This window comes from Tupaia chinensis, unplaced genomic scaffold, assembly GCF_000334495.1.
Source record: "Tupaia chinensis unplaced genomic scaffold, TupChi_1.0 Scaffold000037_17, whole genome shotgun sequence".
Lineage (NCBI taxonomy): Eukaryota > Metazoa > Chordata > Mammalia > Scandentia > Tupaiidae > Tupaia > Tupaia belangeri.
This window is the reverse complement of record NW_006159475.1, coordinates 1455368-1470577: the sequence shown is the minus strand read 5'-3', so window position 1 is coordinate 1470577 and position 15210 is coordinate 1455368. Positions and strand designations below refer to the sequence as shown.

At 36.1% G+C, this 15210-nt stretch overlaps 1 protein-coding gene across 5 annotated transcripts in view; it reads right to left on the bottom strand.

Annotated features, from left to right (window-relative positions):
* Positions 1–15210, bottom strand: part of FNDC3A (fibronectin type III domain containing 3A) — a 212450-nt gene that overhangs the window by 166803 nt on the left and 30437 nt on the right. The window contains exon 1 of one of the 5 annotated variants that reach the window (XM_027771821.1): positions 11432–11646. The exons of the other annotated variants lie outside the window; for them this stretch is intronic. Coding sequence (XP_027627622.1) covers positions 11432–11461 — 30 coding nt within the window. The 5' untranslated portion in view covers positions 11462–11646. Of the gene's footprint in view, positions 1–11431; positions 11647–15210 lie in introns of those variants that run through there. 5 annotated transcript variants of the gene reach the window in all.

The following is a 15210-nucleotide window of genomic DNA, read 5'->3' as shown; positions in this document are numbered from 1 at the left end:
CAAGCACATATAAAATTGAAATGAAAATGAATAAACTGTACCATCTGTAACTATAAATCAAGTCTCACAAATTTTAAGGAATCAGTATTAAATGTCCCCTATGTACATTTAAGATAGAAATCAATCTTTAAAAATCTTAAAATAGTTTGCAAATTTTAAGGTTTATGGGTCAAGTAAGAAAATTGTAATGAAAATAAGAAAGGAAGAGAAATGAACTGTAACGAAAACATTATAAATTAAAACTCTGGGATACAGGCACAATCATTTTTTATCAAAAAGCATAGCCCTTTAAATATTTACAACAGAAAAGATAGAAAATAATATACTGTGTCCAACTCAGTGAGAAAAGGCAGAACTAAACGAAAGGAAAGAAAGAAAACAAAAATAAGAGCAGAAATAAAGACTAAAAAAAAAAAAAGAGAAATGCTGGAGGATGATAAAATATTTCTTACAGTAATCAGAGTTATCAAAAACAATAAAGAGTAATTAAAGACAAGTAAGATTAAAAAATTCAAGAGGCAAAATTTAGTTATAGATTGGAGATTTTTTTCCCCCTCCAAGGACATTCTCTAACTTTGGGAGGTTTAATGCAAGTAGACAACTTTCAATTTTATAAACATTTCGGAGACCAGCATATGGCATAATGGTTATCCTGCTGGACTCCTACATGGCCAATCAGTTTGAGTCCCAGATCAGGTAGCTTGAAACTCACGCTGGGCATGTGTGCTTGTGTGCCCAAAATCCCAAGAGGAGAGTGGAAGAGAAGGGATTCTGGAGTAGCAATCTCCCCAGGGGGTGATGTCTCACTTTTTGTTTCTCTATCTCTATAGCAAATATCTCTCTTAAAAAAAGCTTTATAAATATTTCTCTATGTAAATTTTCTCTACATAGGAGGATGTTAAAATTATGGCTCTTATAAGATCATTACAAGGCTGGGTCATTATTACTTGGGTATATCAAATGTCATCTTCTCAGAGAGACCTTCCCTGATCACCAAATCGTGAGGTACATATACTCTGCACACACTTTAGGGTGCGCACACCTGAAACAGAGTGACAGTGTGAGGGAATTTTTTTTTCCCAAGGGGGATGGCCAGGCCACAATCCCTTCTCCATTCTTCTAGGATTTGGGGCATGCACATGTACCAGAGTGATTTCCAAACTGCTAGGTATGGGACTCAAATCACGGTCGGCCATGTGAAAGTTCAGCACCTTAACCACTATACCAGCTGCTGGCCCCAGCATAACATTTATTAAAAGTTGCTTCTTTGAGAGAGAGAGAGAGGGACAGACAGCACACCCTGACAGGGTCCTGATTCTGCGATCCAGTCCTATACTCTGCTGTCCCCAGATCATGGACACACATGCACCTGGAGCATTCAGGGAAGTCCCCAGGTATGAACCTGAAACCTTCCCATGTGGGTCTGCCTTGCAGAGGATCATGCATTTGCCACGCCACTATCAGTGGCCTCTCACCCTTTTTACCCTCTTGATGTATTTTTTTTTTTGTCTAGTACTTACCACTATCTAAAATTATTTTGTGCAATTATTTGGTTACTTTTGTACTATATGGCTTCTACCCCACTAGAAGTTTACTACAAAAGCGAACACCCTAATTTGTCTTATAAAATTCTATGCCTTAGAGCCTGGCTCATTAAACTTTTGTTCAATAAACAGCTGAAGAGTGAGGACTGGGAAGTACATGGAATTTATTCATTTATCCAACAAACGTTTACTGAGGTCTTATTACATGTTAAGTTCTGTTCTAGAAAATGGGGCTAGAGTAAACAAAAAAGACAAAACTGTCTTTATGATAATGGTAAAGGAAAGCTATAGGATTTAAGTTATGCCACTGAATTATACCAAATTGAAGTGATTAATTGTAAAAGACTGAATTAAAAATGTGATTAGGAGAAAATAACGCATATAAATGTATATGCAGTTGAGAATCACCTCACTGTTGCCAATATCACACATCGAAGTAGGACTACTTTTGAGTAAAGGTGCTTCCCTCAATTCTAAGCCCACTCATAGGTTTCTGACAAACATCAACATATTTTTGGCCAGATGCAAAATAAAGAACTTACTTCTCTTCAGATTACCTATGCTCCTAGGCTATTTTACATCCATCTGCCATAAACGCATGGAACTTTCCAGTTTCATTATAAATAACAATATGATATGAGGAGAAGAGTGAGAGAGAAAAAAACTACAAGTAGACTTGCTACTTCACCTGAGATAAAATATGCCAAAAATGACTTCCAACATTGTCATAAATAAAACAGTACAGCATCTTAGTTATCTATCTAATTCAACGACCACAAAATTTTTGTAAATGAAGTTAACTCTCAGAAGGATAGCAGGTGAGGAGCTCCAGTCAAGTATCCTGCATTTTGTGATTCTTATCACTGGTATGTCTATTAACATAGAGGTATTAATCTGGAGCACATTTTACAAATACGATATCATAGATGATATACAGTACTTTCTTGGACTTTTAAAACCTAAGTTCTCCAGTATCTTCAAATTTCACAGAAACAAATAATCAGTAACAATAATTAATTGTTGTGTGGCCATGCGATATAGCAATTAAGCATGGTGCATAAAAAGCCAAATTCTACATGACTGATCAGTTTGAATCCTGGCCCTGGAGACTTTAAAACATGCGAGCTGTATGTGTGTGTCTGGCAAGTGCGTATACCCTCTGACAATAGAAATGAACAGAACAAGGATCACAATTCAGAACTGACAGTTTCATTACACTATCTGTAAAACTTCTCCAATGTTTCTCTACTCAGTTTCTTTAATCTCTTATACTTCTAGCAATCTATCTGGTGGCATGTTCAACATTACACTCTATTGGAGCAATACATTAACCGGATAGTTTTCCTTTGCCACTCCTTACTGTAAATGCTGGGAACTTCCAATGGGTTTGAATTATTAGTGTCAATAGCAGGTGAATAGACAAGTGATGAAAGAAATTATCTGAATATATGTAAGTAGTTCAACTCCAAGGATCTTAAACAGAGATATTTAGAGTTAGTGAATATTGTAAGTATAGTCTGAATTTAAATATTCAGTACAACTTTTATATTACTTCTTGATTATGTTTAAAACAGATTTTAGATAAGGTGGCTATTAACAAAGAGCAGATTAGTTAGTGATCGTAAATAATGCTATACACATAAACTTTTAAATTCTTCTTACAAGTATGCTGTGATAATAGATAGAAATGAGTGGACCCCCAAAAATTGATGGAACTGTGTATTATGAAACACCAATGCATAGATTTTAAATTTTTGCACCAAAATAAAGTTATACTTCAATTCCACTTTCCATGAACTTTTTGAAGTCCCCACATATATATTAAAAAAACTTACTACCCCCCAAAAAAAGCATCAAAAAGGGTTGGATAATGAAAATGTCACTGGTTAAAGCTATAATTATGCCTAACATATACATTAACAAAGAATATTTAAAAATTAGGAAAATGTAACTAGAATATAATATTCCTTAAGTTCCTTAATAAATAATGAAAATGACTTACTCATGGTAGTGTACACTTGATATTGCTGCTTAGCAGGCCAAGGCTATATGAGAGACATGGACTTAACTACTGGCCAACTCTAAAGGTCTGGGTGTGGTGGCCAATAGTCCCAGTTATTTGGAAGGATAGGCAGGAAGATCACAACACAGAGAGATCCTGTCTAAAACATCACTCACACACACACACACACACCCACTTACCATACACAATTTTTTTTTAAATATAAGGATTTTTTTAAAATATAAAAATATGGAAGGATGGATTAATTTAAAAGGACAAATTTTAAAATTATTTACTGAGGAAGAAAAAAAGTTTAGAAAAAAGGCAGGATAGCAGAAAAAGATGTCCCTCAGGTGAAGAAATGGGGGAATGGATACCAGAGACTAGCAAGTCTGATAAAGGAATACCTCTAAATAAAATGCATGTATCTTGGGAAAAGTACGAGCTAAGATCTGAAATTTCATTTAGTCCAAGCTTGTACTTTTTTTCTTTGTTCAAGTCTCTTCCATGAGTAAGCACAGAAGTGTAACAGAGGCAGAGAGAGACACAGTATCCCCAACAGGGCCCTGACAACAATATGCACCCAGCCTGTAGGCAACCCAGAATCACGGGGGCACATGTGTGCCTAGCACACTCAGAGAGTTCTCTTGACTTAAACCCAGAACCTTTCCACTTGGAATTACCCCCAGAGTGATATTTTACTGCTGCACTACCATCTAGTCCCTAGTTGTTTTTTTTTTTTTTTTTAATGACTACTGGTATTATTCAAAAAGTTATTTCATTACCATTTAACAAATCATTGTTATATAATAAATTCATGTAGTACATTTAACTTAAAACTCAATTTTTATCAACCAGGCACTTAAACTAAAGCAAATTCAAAGAAAAACTTATAAAAAAGGGTTTGGGACCTAGCTGCAATGGTGCAGGAAGTAGGGATGCTGCTGTGTAATGCTGGAAGCCATATGAGAAGGTTCTAGATTTGCATTTCTGATATACTTGAACATACCTTGGCTGAAGGGGTGGACAGAGGATAACAATGTGAAGACCTGATGAGGGTTTGTGCCTCTTTCTCTCACCCATGAAGGAAAGAGAGAAAAAAAAAAAAAAACTCAAAAAAAAAAAATTAGGCCTTGGGTACTGCCTTGGAATATGAACTACTGAGTAAAAGTGCCGAAATGTATGGGGTTGTCAGAAAAGTTATGATGCATTATTACACAGAAGAATTTGTCATGATTTTTCCAATGACCCAGTAGTTAGTAATGCTTTATGTACACACATACACATACACAGTGTATATATTATATATGTGCATGTGTATGTGTGTATATAATATATACACACACACACATGCACAAATGGTGTATATACAAGATAGATACAATTTTGTATTCCATTTTATCATATTGTATATATTATATATAATAGAATACATACAGTATTCAAATGTCTGGGCATAATCATATCTTAGAAACATTTGCATGTATTTTAAAGGAAACAAAATAATGAGTGAATACTTTAAAAACATAAACACCTATAAATTATCTTACCATCTAATCTTTGATTGCTGCTAACCACTGCTAAATATAACTTTGAAAATATTAATTTACATTCCTTTTTAAAAAATTTATTTAATTATATTTATCATTATTATTTTTAATTTGCTATTGGGCACACACATTCACCAGAGAAAGACATAGGGAGAGTGAGAAAATGAGAAAGCAAGCTGTCAGGTCTGGGACTTGAACTGTTGTTGGTGCCATAACCACCATGCTACCTGTTGGCCCTTTATTTACATTCTAGTGATAATATATAATTCCTTGGCCCCCTGCTTCAATTTTATGTAACTGCTTTAAGCCTAAGTTTATTACATGTAAAACAAGAATGAGGAAAATAACCTAACATCTGCCTCCACAACACCACTGAAGTCTTCTAGATGAGAAGGTATCTCATAGACTAGATGGAGGGAAAGACATCTTAGAATCATTCGGGGAACATTTTAAAAGACTGTATAAGTATTTAGGTCACTCTCTGGAGGATGAGGAGTCGGATATGTTTCCCCTAGCTGAATTCCACATCTTTCTAATGTGATTACTCATATGTTGATAGATGGCAATTAGTAAAACTGTGCTATAATTTATTGCTCTAAAAAGTACCACTACTTTGGGCCAGCAGATGGTGTGGAGGACAAGCCAACTGAATTCAACATGGTGACTTCACAGTGAGAATCCTGAACATAGTAGCTTGAAAATTATGTTAGATGTGTATTCATGTGTGTCCAAAGTCCTGAGAATACTGGGAAGAGAAGGGACTGCAATGTAGCTACCTTTCTCTTGCACATGCCCTTTAGCAAAACTTAAAAAAAAATAAAAATAAAAAAAAATAAATAAAAAGTATCTCTTTTTAAATCCTGGAGGATTTAGTAAAGGATATAAAGTTAGTGTTAATATCTGAGAGTAACAAAAAAAAAAAAAAAAAAAAAGGAAATAAGAAACACAAGTAACAAAAATTGAACTTTTTGAAATTAGGAAGTAGTTTTAAAGTTTGTTTCTATAGTACAGTTTAAATTGTTTGAGAGACATGTTACCTAATTCTAATTATAACATATAAAATAATGCATTAATACCTAAAAATGTTCACCTATCTTTTGTGAAAAATATAATCTATAAAGTTAAATTTTGTTTTATTGCCAGAGAGTATGTGCACTTATCAAAGAGAGAGAAAGATCTCCCAAAGGGGTATGGTCCCAAAGCAATTTACTTTTCCTCCATTTTTCACCCTGTCATGATTTGGCAACTGTATTAGACAATTTAACTCCTGATGCTTTGAATTACATTTTCAACTATTTTCTGAATTTACTCACTTTGATAAATCGCAGGTATTTCAATTTTTTAAAAAGTTTTTTTGGCCATAGGGCACATGTGCTCACCAGAGACAGACAGACAGACAGAGGCAGAGAGAGAAAGTGAGAAATCACTCCCTCAGGGGGATGGTTGTGCCGCCATCTTTTCTTCTCCAGTCTCATCTGTGGATTTTGGGCATGCAAGCACACGCACCCACTGTAATTTTTAAGCCACTGGGTCCAGGATTCAAACTGCAGTTGGCCATGTGGGATTCCAGAACTGTAACCACTACGCCAACTGCTGGCCCAGGTATCTTAATTTTACTATGTCTAGATTTGAACTCATTATTTGAGTTTTCTGAGAAATTAAGCTGGGAAATTCATTTTACTTGAATATATATACTATCAATTTACAAGCAAGTCTGAATTATTTACACATTTCAGCGCTATTTCATTATTTTTTCTAAAGCTTTGCTATAGGGTGCGTGCATTTACCGGAGAGAAAGAGAGAGAGAGAAAGCACTTTCAGAGGGAATGGCTATGCTGCAAATCCCCTCTCTTCTAGTCTCCTCTCGGGATTTTGGGCATGCTCGGACATGTGCCCAATATGTTTTTCACGCCATAGGCTCAAACCATGCAGTTGACCATGTCGGATCCAGCCATTTCAATGTCTGTGCCACCTTCTGGCCCTACACTGAGTGTTACTAAATTCACTTCATCACAAGAACTCTGAATCAAACTTTATCGGCATTTGGCTAGATCCTATCAACTCACAGGTGGGCTGGCTGATATATTTAAACTGAAGTCCAAATAGATATTGATGTTTATAAATAAAAACAAAGAACTTCATCAAAATAAAGAATTTGAGTTGGGTTTTAAGTCCTATAAAGATAACAATTAAACCTAAGAAAGAATATGTGCTTCATACCAGCATACAAAGAGCTGAGATCAGAAAACCACTGACCCATCTAATTTAACTAAAAAATTAACGACCAATTATTATATATTTAGGAACTCTTTAAGGAAGTGAGGCTACACAGATGAATCAGAAAAGGAGGCAGTTAAAGCTAGTTGCAATGTTAGAATAGAAAAGTACAGGGTGATACTTAGAAAAAAATTTTTTCCCTATTTGTTATTTGTTCATTTCTCTTCTTAGCTGCTTTTATAAAAAATAAGGTCACTGTTATAGAAAATAATGAATTTTGAATCAGACAAATCTATGTACAAAATCCCATTCTATTACTTAACAGATATGCCATTTTTAGAAAAACTATTTAAACTCTGTAAACTTTAGGGTCTTCTTTTCTAAATGAAAATAACAGTATTTACAAGATAGTGTTTTTGAAGGATTAAGCGGAACAATACATGTAAAACCCCAGCCTGTCAGTGTCTGACATACAAAAGATTTTTTAAACAATTAGTATTTCCTTTCAATCTAGTACAAAGTGAATCCTAACCTAGGCTATGTGGAATACTTCAGTACCTGAAAATAGTAGAAAAATGAGTCACCATCCCGTATATAATAATATATAGGCAATGTATGCATATACATGAACATACAGGTGTTTGTACCTGCATACATATCTGTGTATGTACTTATACAAGTTAAGATTTGTGTCCTCACCTACTTCAGAGTGGCTTTTAAGTAGATTTGTTCTTACTAATCCTACTGAAAAGGGTCACACCTGCATAAGTGTGTCATGTATCCCACTGATCACATAAACTATGCATGGATTTCAAAATTTTCTTACAACAAAACATCTTCAAACTCATCATTTATTTTGTCTATTTTAGGATTGAGTTTAAAACACTAAATCATTGTTCATATAGATTACACTTCAACAATACCATAAATCTATCCTCTTAACATTAGACACTCTCAGTATAAACTATCTACATTTGAAAATGAACTAATTCATCTTTTAATAACATTTTTGCTTTATTTAATAAAGTACAAGTTTATCTTAAATACTGACAATATTGTGATAGAAGAACAGGTCTTCTTACATACGTAAACTACATCAATATAAATCATTATGTTTATTAAAATTCAAACATACTATTTTTTACAGTGAGATTTAGAATTACAACAATGAAGAATACGGAGGCTAGATAACATCTCACAACACAATAGGATCAAGTCAAAATAAGTTATTCAAGTTATTATAAGTTTCAAAAGTTTTACAATGACAAAGTTGTATGAATGACAAACACTGTTAGAATAGTTTGAACTGCAATAAATTACCAAATGACAAGTGTGTTTATATATATGAAATAGTCATTTTAATCATATTAACAAACTAACTAAAATACAGTTGCTAAGAACTTTTGTTTCTTGAGAAGTTTTTGCTACAGGGCGCATCACTCGCCAGAGAGAGAGAGAGACAGAAAGCGAGAAATGATCCCCCCAATGGTGGTGGAGGGGGGGGGATGGCCATGCCGCAATCTCTTCTCCATTCTCCTCTCGGGATCCCGAGCACACATGTACCTGGCATGAGTTCAAGCCACGGGTCCGGGACTTGGACCGTGGTCGACCACATGGGATTCCAGCAACATATCCATTACAACAACTTCTGGTCCCACTAAGAACATTCTTTTAATGATGAGTGGTAATTAGTTGTCAATAAAGGGGTTGTTTTTTCAGGTGTGTTATAGCAATCAGAGTTTTTTTTTTTTTAAAGTATAGCTTCTGAAAATGTTCACATTTATAATTTCGTAATGAGTGTACAGCTGGACAGATTCTTAATAGATTCATACTCTCTGAAATTCTATACCCAAATTATGAACTTTTTTTTTTAAAGGCAAGAGTTTAAGTTAAGTCTCAGTGTAGGAGCAAGCCTTAAAGCACTGTACTCCAAAAGGAACAGGGAAGCATATAGGAGTGATGACAGTATTTTAAAACTGATTTATGGTGTTAAATGCACTAATCTATACCTTTACTAAAAATAACCGAATTACGGGACCAGCAGTTAGCGTAATGGCTATGTCGCTGGACTCCCATGTAGTCGACAGCAGTTTGAGTCCCGGACACAGTGGCTTAAACTCACGCCGGGCCGTGTGCTGGCGTGCCCAAGATCCCGAGAGAAGAATGGAGGAGAAGGGATTGTGGCGTGGCCATCTCCCCTGGGCGGTGATTTGTAGCTTTCTGTCTCTCTGTCTTCCTGGTGAGCGCATACGCCCTATAGCAAAAACCTCTGGGGGCATGGGGAACAGAAAAAGAAAAAGAAAATAACTGAATTACAAATTTACAATAGGTGAATTTTATGTTATATAAGTTATATCTTAATGATGCTCTTACAAAGCTGATTTTGCAGTGTTTCAAACTATCTGGTTGCAGATTTTAAAAAGCAAACAACTCAAACTAAAAAAATGACTATCGACAATCCTAGTACTTTTAAATAAAGGGGTTTAAATAGTGTGTTTTCCTCTTCTTTTTTTTTTTTTTTTTTTTTGGGCGGGTTTTTTCTATAGGACAAATCCACAGACAGACAGAGACAGAAAGCGAGAAATCACCCCCCAGGGGGGATGGCCATGCCACAATCCCTTCTCCTCCATTCTCCTCTCTGGGATCTTGGGCACTCATGCACACATGCCCGGCATGATTTTAAACCACCAGGTCCAAGACTCAAACTGCGGTCCACTACATGGGATTCCAGCAACACAGACATTATGCCAACTGTTGTTCCCTTTTTTTCTTTATTTAATTTAATTTTAATTTCTTTTATACGTTCAATCATATATGTCACTTAGCTTATAAAGTGAATGTTTCAACATGAATACATTTCTCACCAGGCCAGTTGGGGATACTATGCATGTTATCAACAGTTAATAACCCATTTCTTTGTCCCATAAATATCTTGCCTATTTTTCTCCTTAATGTCTTTTCTCAGACTCTCCTCTTTCTCCCATTCTCTTCTCACACTGTATCTGGTATCTATAACTATTTTCTATGTTTGTATATCCTCTAGTCATTCAGTTCTTGCCATAGAGTGCGGACAGTCAGTATATATTAAGTGGAGACAGACAGTGTCTCTCCTTCATAGCCTGGCTCGCTTTACTCAGCAGATATTTCATATTCATCTACTTTCTGTCCAAAGCCAGCAGTTACAAACACTCCACAGATTTTGCTCCATAGTAAAATGCTAAGATACAATTATCTTTTTTTTTTTTTTTTTGAGGAGTTTTTGCTATAGGGTGCGTGTGCTCGTCAGAAAGACAGAGAGAGAGAGACAGAGAGAGAGAGAGACAGAAAGTGAGAAATCACCCCCCAGGGGGGATGTCCACGCCACAACCCCTTTTCCTCCATTCTCCTCTCTGGATCTTGAGGATGCATGCATAAACGCCCAGCATGAGTTTAAGCTACCGGGTCCCAGACTCAAACCGCGGTTGACTACATGGGAGTCCAGCGACATAGTCATTACGCTAACTGCTGGTCCCAAGATACAATTATCTTAATAAACGCTCAAACAGACTAAAATAGCTTCATTTATAAATTACATATTTAAAATATTAGTGTTCCTACAAAGTTTCATTTAAGTTATAATATTTTTAAAAATTCAGATTTAATAAAATTAATCTAAGACAAAAAGTGAATAGTTTCAAAGTTTAGCCTAAAACTGGTAATTTTGTACCTCTGATGTCCTATTAGAGTCTACATTAAAAAAAAAAAAGTTAGCATAGAGACCATAGGGATAGTGTATGTGGGTGGACTCCCATATGGCCAAACATAAATCGAGTCCTGGACCCAGTGGCTTGAAACTCACATCAGTCACATAGGCCTGCATGACCAAAATCCCAAGAGGAGAATGAAGGAGAATGGATTATGGAACGGCCACTGCCCCCTCCATTTCTCGCTTTCTCTATGCAGTGAGTGAGCACACGTGCCCTATAGCAAACATCTCTCTAGAAAAAGCTACTATAATCTTACTCTCTATTATATAATACTTAAGATTTAGGTATAAATTATACAATTTAACCAAAGTGCTAAATCATAAACATGTTTATCTAGTAAAACTATTTCCAAAACTTTAGCACTTTACTTACTGTTGCTCGCATCCTCTTTACTTTTCTCATTCAACTGCTGCTACCACAATTAACAATAGCTGCTGTAAGATTCAACAGTTTCGGCTCCAGATGTTCCAACTTGTTACAGTTCACTAAATACTGTGGAAATCTTCATTCACAAGTTGAACCTCGGACTGCCCTTAGTCTAATAAGTCAACATTTACAAACTCCATTCCAGTAGCATCTGTTTATCATTTTAAAAGCTGTCCGGTGAAAATACATGTAGAGGCAGGATGTTAAAGGTATAATCAGGTGTGAGTATACTCATCAATACCTACCTCAAACCTCACTTTCTATCAAATTAGTTAATGTACAGGAAGCTCCCTGTTGTATATGAATGTATCTGGTCATCACCATAGCAACCATATCTACAAAGAACTACAGTAGCATCTGCTTCTGGATCACCCAATGTCAGTTAAGTTAGAATTTTAGAGTATGCTGTTTTCAAATTTCATTTTAAAGCCATACTCTTATTTATTTTTACTCTCTGATCTGGAGTGTGTCAAGATTTACAGTTTATATATACTATATGTAAATACCTATATAAGGAAGTAGATAGTGTCAGTGTCCAACGTATAAACACTATTACTTAGAAATAATAAGAAATAATAACCTATTAATGCTTTAATCCTGAAACTGACTCCACAAATTTAACAAAGACTTATAATAATTTACTTCTGGATTATTTTAAAATTATACTTACATTAAATAAATATATATCTAAAAATGTAAATGAATTTTTAAAAATGTTTTAATGATGTAAGTCAGATACCATAAAATTTACCCTTTAAAAAGAGTACAATATTTTTTCATTATAGAGTTGTATGACCATCACTACAGTAAATTTCAGAACATTTTCATCATCATAAACTTTAAACTTTCATGACTAGCTTCTTTCATTTACCATGTTTTCAAGGTTCATTCAAGATGTAGCATAAACTTCAGTACTTCATTCCATTTTATGGCTGAATAATGTATTCCACTGTATGGATATACCATATTTTGCTTATCCATTGCTTTGTTGACGAACATTTGGATCGTTCCCATCTTTCAACTAGTATGAATAATGCTGTACAATTTTTTACATGAACCTATGCTTTGTTTCTTGCCAGGTCATATGGTACTATGGTTTAGAGACTGGTTTGTCCCTTAAAGTTTCTTGATTTTGAATTTGGTCTTAGTAGATAGTGTTTGGACAATGACCCCCACCCCCTCCAGAAATGCATGCTTTGGGACTTGATTGTATTACAAAGGTATTAAGTAAAAATGTAAATTCCTTCATGGTTTCCAGAGAGGGGGGGAGGGGATTTGACTGTATCACATCATTTGAGTGAGACTTCCATGACTCAGTTCTTGTAGGGTTTATAGGCAAAAAACATAAAAGCAGAGAGAAGGCCATATGGATACAGACCACACTTCCCTCTACTCAAAGATCTGTCTTCTGCAATTCTATGACATCTTCAGACTTTCTAGCCACCTGGAGAACTGTGAGTTATCATTAACTTGCTAGAGGGCACATGTGCTCACTGCAGAGATGGGGCGCAGGGGGCCGGGGGATGAGAAAGCACCCTTGTGGAACAATCCATTCTCCACTTTTCCTTCAGGGATTTTGGGTATGTGCCTAGAGTGTTTTTCAAGCCACTGGGTCTAGGACTTGAACCATGAAGTTGGCCATGTGGGAGCCAGCCATCTTAACCCCCATCCTACCTGGTGACCCTGCACACCTTTTTAATTGAATCATCTTTTATTTCTGAGTTGTTTTGTATATTGATATATTCTGAATACCAGCCCATTATCAGACAAGGTTAGCAAATATTATTTTTCCAAATTGTTAGTCTTTTCAGTCTCTTTTTTTTTTTTTTGAGAGATTTTTTTTGCTAGAAAGCATGTTCACTCACTGGAGAGACAAACAGAGAAAATGAGAAGTCACCTCCCAGGGAGGATGGCCACACTGTAATCCCTTCTCCTCTACTCTCCTCTCAGGAGAGGCATGCACGCACATGCATCTGGCGTGAGTTTCAAGCCACAAGGCCAGGACTCGAACTAGGTCAGCCATGTGGGAGTCCAGAGACATAACTATTACACCATCTGCTGGTTCCAGTCTTTTCAATCTCTTGAGTGTCTTTTGTAACAAAGTAATTCAAATTTTCATAAGTACAATATACACCGTTTTTCTTCTGTTACTTGTGCTTTATGTGTCTTATCTAGGAAATTATTCTATAAGTCAAGATAATTGAATTTTTTTTCTAATGGTAAAATGCAATATGCACTCACAGTGGGAGGGGCACCCTCCACAGGGTTTGGTCACATCCCAATCCTATTCCTCCAGTGTTCCAGCCTCCAGGATCCTGAGCATGCATGCCTATCTAGAATGCTTCAGGCTGACCAGGCCAGGGACTGGCCACAGTTGGCATGTGGCTCCCAGCTACCACAGCCCAGTATTATGCTATCTGTGCCCCAAGGGCTGGTCCCAAAAGTGGAAACTCAAATTTCTATCATTAGTTGAATAAATGAAGAAATTAAGGTATATTCATAAAATGGAATATTATGCAGCAAATACTATAGATAGTAACATGGATAAATATCATACATAAAGTCAAGGAAAAGAAGTCAGATACAAAACAATATTGTACATTTCTATTCACATAAAATTCAAAAACAGGCAAAAACCATGTTGTACAGTATAAAGATGTAGAGTGATTAAATATAAGTTCAAAAACAAAAACGAAACAGGCAAAGACAGTGGCCAGCAGGTGGTATAGTAGTTAAGGCACTTGATTCCCATGTAGCCAACTGTGGTTCAAGTCCTGGACCCGGTGGCTTGAAACTCACTCTGGGCACTTATGCATGTATGCCCAAAAATCCCAAGAAGACACTAGAGGAGAAGGGACTGTGGTGTGGCCATGCCCATTGAGGGTGATTTCTCACTTTCTGTCCCCCCCACACACCGTGAGCACATGCACCCTATAGCAAAATCTCTTAAAAAAAAAAAAAAAAAAAAACAGGCAAAGCTAATTTTGTTTTAAGGAGGAAGAAGGGGATAACACTTGGGAGGGAGGAGGTAATTCTTGAGAAGTGGCACAAGGGAGGAGTCTATAGGGAAACGACGAAGTTCTCTTTATTGATGTGAGGTGGTTACAGGGTTGCTGTTAACATTTTTTATTTTAATTTGCTGTACAGAAATGATCTATGCACTTCCCAGTGTATGTTGGTCTTAGCTATTAGAGACATTTTAATTTTAAAGAGTACAAATAGGGACCAGGAGATGGAGTAATGGCTATGTTGCTGGACTCTCATGTAGTCAACCACAGTTCGAGTCCCAGACCTGGTGTGGCTTAACCTCACACCAGGCATGGGTGTGTGCATGCCCAAGATTCCAAGAGGAAAATGGAGGAGAAGGGATTGTGGCATGGCCATCTCCTCTGGGGCTGGGGTGGTGATTTCTCGCTTTCTGTCTCTGTCTTTCTGGCAAGCACACATGCCCTAAAGCAAAAACCACTCCAAGAAAAAAAAAAAAAAGAGTTCAAGTAAAGCAAAAACCTGTCTTTATACCTATCATTAACTAATCTCTTCTTTCCTCAGAACTAGCACTGTTAACAGATTGGTCCGCAGCTTTTTCTTCTGTAACATGTAAACATGTGCTAATATATTTAGAATTGCATGATTTCTCTTTTTCAATTGTTAGGACTTTTTAAAAAATAAGTATTTATTTATTACCATTATTTTTTAACTTGACCAGAGAGAAACGAGAGAGAGGG